General features: G+C 41.5%; 1 protein-coding gene across 1 annotated transcript; it reads left to right on the top strand.

The window, feature by feature from the left end:
- The first annotated feature begins 741 nt into the window (after positions 1-741).
- On the top strand, positions 742-5,851 carry LOC123143970 (uncharacterized). The gene is made up of 6 exons (XM_044562969.1): positions 742-1,404; positions 2,225-2,317; positions 3,021-3,113; positions 3,846-3,991; positions 4,062-4,172; positions 5,132-5,851. The coding sequence occupies exons 1-6, from the start codon at positions 777-779 to the stop codon at positions 5,711-5,713; spliced, it is 1,653 nt and encodes a 550-aa protein (XP_044418904.1). The 5' UTR covers positions 742-776; the 3' UTR covers positions 5,714-5,851.
- The last annotated feature ends 3,018 nt before the right edge of the window (positions 5,852-8,869 follow it).

Below are 8,869 nucleotides of genomic sequence, written 5' to 3' on the forward strand. Positions count from 1 at the left end.
TTTAGAGGAGTGTGGTTTCTACACCAATATTTAGTATGGATTATTTGGCTCACCCCGAACATTTTAGTTTTAATATTTAAAAACTTTTATTGTTTGCTTGATTTTGAATTTGAATCAGTTTCGAACTAACGCGAGATTAGCAACAGTAATCGAGGTGACGTGGCATCATTAGTAGAAAGTTACTGTGGCTTAATTATCCGGGCGTCACATTCTCCTAGATAGATCTTGCGTGATCGTAGGAAATTTTTTGAAATACTACGTTCCCCAACAAAGGAAGCATGGCCGTTGCGAACGATTTGCATGACAATTTATATTGGCCGAGGATGGCAAATTTAGTTGGATGGTTAGAGGGACAGTGGTATCCCAGCCCGCCAGGGTTCAAGTACTTGTGCTCGCATTATTTCTGGATTTAATTCAGGATTTCCGACGATGCGCTTTCAGTGTGAGGAGACGTTCCCGTCGACGACGAGACGCCTACGGTGACTTTGTAAATTTGAAGATGACATGCCAACTCAGTCTCATGAAGGTGCTCATAGGGTAGGATGTGCGTGTGTTTATAGGGGTGAGTGTATGCGTGTATGTATGAGCCCTTGTGCTTGTAGTGATGTTCAAAAAAAAAAAGATGGTATATTTCGATGGTATATTTTCCCTTGAAAGAAAGGATGGTATTATCCACCGGCCTTTGGAAGACCCGGTTCCTTCGAGAGGACGCTCGGCCTCGCGCACCACACGCACCGGCGGACGGAGCCCCCGACTTCAAAATTCAAAATTTTCCAATGGCCACGTTCCTCTTTCGCCCCCCTTTTCACAGCGGCCTCCTTCCCCTCCGCCGCCTCCTCCCCCAGCCCAAACCCCTCTTCCTTCCCAGTAGAACCCTCCGCCTCCGCTCCCCGAGACTCACCATGGCCTCCTCGCCCCCGCCGCCCCTTTCCCCCTCGAAGCTCCCTCCGCCGGGGCCCCCGAGTCGCTCCCCGCCGCCGCCCGAGTGGCCCTGCGCCCGCTGCACGCTCCGCAACCCGCTGAGCGCCGCCGCCTGCGCGGCGTGCGACGCCGTGCGCCCCGTGGACGTCGACGGCGCGTCGCTGGGCCTGTCCGCCGTCGTCGCCTCTTCGTCGTCTCGCCCGCTCCCGCCGGCCCAGTGGTCCTGCGCCCGCTGCACGCTCGTCAACCCCGGGAGCTCCGCCGCCTGCGCCGTCTGCGGCGCCGCGCGCCCCGTGGTCGTTGACGACGGCGACGAGCTGGACTTCTCCGCCGTCGCCGGCGCCTCGTTCCTCCCGCTCCGTCGGGACCCGAGGAACATAGGCCGCTCTGATGCCGCGATGAAGTCAGCTCGCGCGCCGTCGCCGGACGCTGTCTGCGAGCGCGCCGGCTCGAACGAAAGGGATAAGACTGCCGCCGAAAAAGGTTCATCTAGGGTTATATATATTTTTTGCTTATTCTGTATGCAAAATAATCTTTACTTTGAGTTCCCTATCAAGATTCTTCTACAGTATCTAGGATTGAATTAAAAAGGGTTATTTTGATTTTGTGTGCTTTAAAAAAATAAATATTGGAGTTCTTCTAGTTATTGAATGTGCAAAAACCGATTCTCCGTTGTGTTCTCCTGATCTGCTGTCTTTTTATCTGAATCTTTCAAATGTTATTTTGTAACAATGGATCTTTCTTGTTTTTGGATGAAATGTTGGGATCTTATACAAATTTCAGTCTGACACATCTTAAATCACGACAAGTTAACTATAGTTAGTGAGGTAAAAGAGAGTAATGCTCGTGATTGCCCTTAAATTGTTTGTTAACAGAGTTGGATACCTATGGTACAATCAACCTGAGTAATTAGGAGCGAGTAATAATGCTAATGGCATATGTAAATGGGCTTAAATTCCCATGTCAGATGGCCACAGATAGAATTTCAAAACATGGTAAACTATATGAGAAAATTGATGTACTATGATGAGAGATATATCTGATCTTCATTGTGTTTGAGGCTTTAGCATGGTTGCTAAGTAGTACTCCCCTCTGTAAACTTTTATAAGACATTTTAGGTCAAACGTCTTATAAAAGTACGTCTTATGTCTTATAAAAGTTTACAGAGGGAGTACAACATAGAGCTTGCAGTTTCTGCCTAAATGTATTAATTTTTCATGCAAAATAATGTCACTTTGTTATGTCAAATTTCTTCTACAATATGACCTTGTCCATGCAATAATATTTCCTTTGGTTTATCTAGGGTGCTCTGGGAAGAGAGGCCACGCAGCAACGTCAGACATCGTACACGAGGGCGACGGCTCGAACGAAAGGGATGAGACGACCGCTGAAAAAGGTTTTTCTAGGGTTAAAGTAAAAAAGGATTATTTTGATTTTGTATGTTTTTTAACAAATCAAGTACTGGAGTTTTTCTGCTTATCTATAATTAGTGAGGTAAAAGAAGAGTAACTGCTCCTGATTTATCTCATATTGTTTCATAATGCACTCGAGTAAACTATTTTAAAGTCAAGTTGTATAATTGGGAACAAGTAATAATGTAAATCAAATCTTGGAAGGGGCTTAAATTCCCATGTCAAATGGGCACATATGGAATTTCACAACATAGTAAACTACTAGAAAATTGATGTACAATGACGAGGGATATATTGGTTTTCGGTTTTTGCTCCAATTTGTGTTCACTTGAATTGTATTTGAGCCTTTACCATGGTTACTAATTAGTACTCCCTCTGTCCCAAATTAGATTTGTCTAGATACAGATGTGTCTAACACTTTTTAGTGTTTAGTTTTAGATATATTCGTATCTAGATAAATCTAAGACAAGTAATTTGGGATGGGGGTAATACAACACAGGGTTTGCAGTTTCTGCTTAATGTATTACTCCTTCCGTCCCATAATATAAGAGCGTTTAGTGTAAAGAACGCTCATATATTATGGGACGGAGGGAGTACTTTTTTATATAAGATAGTCTTGACTTTGTTGTCAAATTTATTCTACAGCATAACCTTGTCTGTGCAATAATATTTACTTCATTTATCTAGAGTGCTCAAGGAAGAGAGGCTGCGTGGCGTCACCAGATATCGTCCATGAGGACGCCGGCTCCAATGAAAGGGATGAGACAACCAACGAAAAAGGTTTATCTAGGGTTAAAGTAAAAAGGATTTATTTATTTATTTTGGTATACCTTTTCTGAATGAAGTACTGGAGTTTTCTAGTTGTTGAATGTGCAAAAATCGCTCCTCTACTACGTCTCTCCCTATAATGCATGGATACAGCAATATGGATACGGATACGGACACTGCGATACGTCATTTTTTCAAAAACACAGATACGTGGGTACGTTGTATATATATAATATTACCTCCGTCCCAAAAAGATTGCCTTCGATTTATCTAGATACGGATGTATCCAACACTAAAACATGTCTAGATATATTGGACGATGGAGTTTTCTAGTTGTGGAATGTGGAAGAATTGCTTCTGTATTATGTCTCTCCTGATTGATGGTGTCCTTTCATCTGAATCTGTTCAAATGTACCCCCTCTGTCCCATATTAGTCGTTCATCCGTTTGAACGACAATTAATATGGGGCGGAGGGAGTAGTATATTGCCTACAGACTGATGCCGAGTCTATATAGTCTGTTTCCTGTTATGCTGAATATAACTCAGCATGAATGCATGATCCTTATAAAAGTCACTAACAGATTTATCTTAGATATCATATGTTCTTTGTCTTGAAACCCAGCATGAACTTATCTTGAAACCAGTGAACCCTTCTATGTTGTTTGTCTAAACTGATGAACTAAACAAATATTTCTAGCTACTTTATGCTGGTTAGAAGCTAAATATTTATAATGCTTTCCACAGTAAATTCTGAGACTCATTTGGATAAGAAGACCATCAAAGTCATGACATACAACGTATGGTTTCGGGAGGATTTGGAACTGACAAAAAGGATGTATGCTCTTGGAAATCTTATTCAGCACCACAACCCAGATCTTATATGCTTCCAGGTCCAGAGTTTTTCAGTTTGAACTTATTGTTACTTATTTTCCCCTTCTCAATTTCCCTGTCTAACTGCAGGAGGTTACACCAAACATATATATGCTTCTACAAAAATCTGGCTGGTGGCAAGAATACAAATGCTCGCTGTCAGCTAGGATGGCCATGCAGAGACAGTATTACTGCATGCAGGTATTCACCGCTTCTTGCAAACTTCATATATGGGCGAGTGCAAGCATATGTGAATTTTGATTTTATTTTTTTGTGAATTTTGATTTACTCATCTTCTTCTACAGTTTGCATGCAACTGTTAATTTTTAATCTCCATTAAAATAAAGTGTGCCTTCTATATTATGGCCACCAAGATGCACATATGACCAACTGTTTGCATGCAACTGCTCTTTCAATTCGGGTTTTGGCAACAAATTATATAAGATCATGTACGTCAAAAAATTCCAACCGGTTGAAGGAGCATATGTGGAAAAAGCCTAACCGTGGAACCATAAAGATCAACGTTGATGCATCGTTCAATGCAGAGACACTGTCAGGAGCTTGTGGGGCTGTTGCTCGAGATGATAGAGGAGATTATATTTCAGCAGCAACTTGGTTTGTACCACATGTTAGTACTGTAGACTCGGCGGAAATTATGGCCATCAAGAACGGACTGATTCTGGCAGCAAACATAGGCTGTAACATGGTGGAGATAGAATCTGACTGCGCCTTTGCAGTAGATCGGTACAGCTGATGGATGAGTACCTAGGGCCTGATACGGCGACACTTATGGAGTGTAAACAACTATCTCTGGACTTTGCTAAAGTGACCTACATGCACTGTTACCGGGAGGCAAACCAAGTAGCAGATGAACTAGCTTGCAACTCGTTTAGCTCTAGATCTTCTAGTTCATGGGATATGTCCATCCCTGACTTTATTTCTCATTTGCTTGTAAACGATCTATCCATTATTTGAGGAATAAAAGTCTATTACTATCAAAAAAAAAAGATGCACATATGACCAATCTGTTTATATAATGCCATGTAAAGCGCTACTGCTCTCAAACATTCTATTGCTCCCCTTTGCAGCTTTAGAGCATGCATCCTCTTATCATTTCATTCATGTATTTCAGTAATGTGATTTGATTGCAATAAGTGCAGATGAGCAAGTTGCCCGTGAGTTCATTCGAATGCATCCCATTTTCCAACTCAGTCATGGAAAGGGAGCTGTGCGTGGCAGACATCAACATTGGAGGCGCGACCAAGTTGGTGTTGGCCACAAGCCACCTGGAGAGCCCCTGCGCGTGGAATCAGATGTACAGCAAGGAACGAGTAACTCAGGCGAATGCATCCATGAGGATATTGGACAAGTTCCGCAACGTGATATTCTGCGGAGACATGAACTGGGACGACAAAGGCGACGGGCCCTTCCCTCTCTCAGACGGCTGGCTCGATGCCTGGGCTGAGCTGAAGCCAGGTGAGGACGGCTGGACGTACGACACGAGGGCTAACGGCATGCTGGCAGGCAACCGCAAGCTGCAGAAGAGGCTGGACCGGTTCGTGTGCAAGCTGCCGGATTTCGAGATCGACACCATCGAGATGATCGGCAAGGAGGCGATACCTGGGATATCACACTACAAGGAGAAGACAGTCCGCAAGGTAGTCCAGAACATTGAGTATCCTGTGTTGCCTAGCGACCACTTCGGGCTTGTTCTGAGCATCACCTACGCATCATCAGGTTGAAAAGTATGGTGAAAAAACGTTCCCTAGTAGAAGTAGTAGTAGTAGTAGTGGCGGTGAATTTTGTAGCCCAATGGAAAGTATGTATGAAGTATCTCTACCCCTGGTTGAGAAGATAACTTAGAGACCGTTTCTGTCCCCTACTGTTTACTTCAGTTACTGGGGAAACGTTCTGTCTTTATCGTGCTCAATTTTAGTTTTGCATGACAGTGCCCAAGCAGGGGCTGCCTCCAGCAGCGGCTGGCCGTGTCACGCAAAATATGAAACGAAAGCATTACCGCGATGCTGGTATGAAACCCTAGTTTCATCTATGTTCTTCGCTTGGTTCCAAGTTCCAACTGAGGATACCGTGCCAACAATTAAGCTTGCAGCTGCAATAGTAATTCTGCGTTCTGCTTCATTTGGGCATTCTTGTATCTTGCTCTGATTTCCTCATTTGTTGGTTCCATAGATGTATTTGTGATGATATTCTTTATGAAGTCTGAGACAAGGGTGAGAAGTACTCCCTTTGTCCGGAATTATTTGTCACGGAAATGGATGTATCTACATGTATTTTTAGTTCCAGATGCATCCGTTTCTGCAACAAATAATTTGGGACAGAGGGAGTATCATCTAAAGCGTGATGGGTTTATAACACACAAAATTCCCACCTACTTATCCTGTATCTTACCATACTGGAATGACATGTACTGCAATTCCACTTCCGTTCTAAATAACCAAAATATTTGAAGTTTTTGGTTTGTCCTAAGTCTAACTTAAAGTTCAACCAAGTTTATTGAAAAACATACGAACATCTACAACACCAAATCAACTTCATTAGATTCACTATAACATATACTTCCGTACCACTACTATGTGTGATATTGTAGATATTTAGCAAAAACAATCCATGAAGTTGTCAAACTTAAAAAGTTTTACTTACGACAAACCTAGAACTTAAAAAAAACTAGAAGAAATATGTATAATAAACATTAATTATGTACGTGAAAAAAATAAAAAAATATATAAGAATACAACACTGGTGTGGAGCAACACGGTAGATGAACACAAAATTAGAAGAAAACATGTATGGTGCTAAACTGGTGAACATGTACAACTGCAACATGATTTGTAAGATTTAGTTAACTCTTATTGAGACGCCATAAAAAAAGAATTGCCATTATGGATGCATGGATCTACATCCATGTAGTTACCTACTTTCATTTGGAAAGCGAGGGGATTGATATGGGTGGTTTTGATACATTTTGCATATTATGTGATCCATACAATGGTCACACGGAAAGACAATTCTTAGAAAGTTTTGAATCAACACAAATGGAAAGGGAATACAAGCTAAATTCTTGGAAAAAATGAACATGGACGGAAAGAGAATTGAAACCGGGATACAAAGCCAAGATCACTCACACATATATATGTGGTCATCAAACAAAACCTCAAATGACAGTTGTTGACAAAAGAGGAAGGAAAGGGGGCAAAAATGCCCAAGAAGTAAAATACCACATTGGTCATTAGGCTAACTAATTGGTAGTGTTGGCAATGGACCCTCCTAATCTTAAAAAGGTGCAAAGCTTGAAACTCTTGATTTATCACTTTGAGAAAGGTTGATCGATTAGTCAAAGAATTTTTCTTTTGACCCATGAACCGTAGAACAATTGTTTCATAGTAATTTCATATTAATAATAATGTACAAAATATATGCAAAGTAAAAATTAAAATAAAGAAAAGCTATCCAATTCCTTTTCTAGGCCACATGGAAAAATGAAGGGAACCGTAAACTCTATGGTTCACAAGTTAACTGTGTACCAATTCTTTAATAGTTCTGCCCTTTGTTATTTCATAACATAGTGATCTTGAGACATTCTTCGAGATAATGTCTCCAACCATTGATATCTTGAACAACATTTCTGAATATGTTATCTTCTATTGAGTCCAAATACTCCAGCATCCCATGATGGTTAGTCGAATAATTATAGATGGCAATCACTAAGCAGAAGTAAGCCAAAAAGTGAAACCAACAAAACAATGGATTGACTTCTATGGACTAGAGGGGGTTGGGGTGGGGGTGAATGGTCCTAACAAAAAAGAAACTCCAAAATTTAGTTGGCAAAGTTAGCCATTTGTACTTGGAATCTTAGGAACACCTATACATGCAAGTCTACAACAACATATGAATGCAGAAGCGAAACTTGCAAGAGAGTATGGGGGTAAAAAAAAGGGATTGCAAACACAATTGACATTGTGATTTTTTTCCTACTATTTGGTGGAGGTTCGACCACGAATCCTAAGATGCATAAATGCCTCGGTGGCTGAAGGAAATATGCCCTAGAGGCAATAATAAAGTTATTATTTATTTCATGATAAATGTTTATTATTCATGCTAGAATTGTATTAACCGGAAACTTAGTACATGTGTGAATACATAGACAAAACAGAGTGTCACTAGTATGCCTCTACTTAACTAGCTCGTTAACCAAAGATGGTTAAGTTTCCTAACCATAGACATGTGTTGTCATTTCATGAACGGGATCACATCATTAGGAGAATGATGTGATGGACAAGACCCATCCGTTAGCTTAGCACTATGATCGTTTAGTTTATTGCTATTGCTTTCTTCATGACTTATACATGTTCCTATGACTATGAGATTATGCAACTTCCGAATACCGGAGGAACACTTAGTGTGCTATCAAACGTCACAACGTAACTGGGTGATTATAAAGATGCTCTACAGGTGTCTCCGATGGTACTTGTTGAGTTGGCATAGATCGAGATTAGGATTTGTCACTCCGATTGTCGGGAGGTGTCTCTGGGCCCTCTCGGTAATGCACATCACTATAAGCCTTGCAAGCAATGTGACTAATGAGTTAGTTGCGGGATGATGCATTACAGAACGAGTAAAGAGACTTGCCGGTAACGAGATTGAACTAGGTATTGAGATACCGACGATCGAATCTCGGGCAAGTAACATACCGATGACAAAGGGAACAACGTATGTTGTTATGCGGTTTAACCGATAAAGATCTTCGTAAAATATGTAGGAGCCAATATGAGCATCCAGGTTCCGCTATTGGTTATTGACCGGAGACGTGTCTCGGTCATGTCTACATAGTTCTCGAACCCGTAGGGTCCGCACGCTTAACGTTCGGTGACGATTGGTAA

This window comes from Triticum aestivum, chromosome 6D (genome assembly GCF_018294505.1).
Source record: "Triticum aestivum cultivar Chinese Spring chromosome 6D, IWGSC CS RefSeq v2.1, whole genome shotgun sequence".
NCBI lineage: Eukaryota > Viridiplantae > Streptophyta > Magnoliopsida > Poales > Poaceae > Triticum > Triticum aestivum.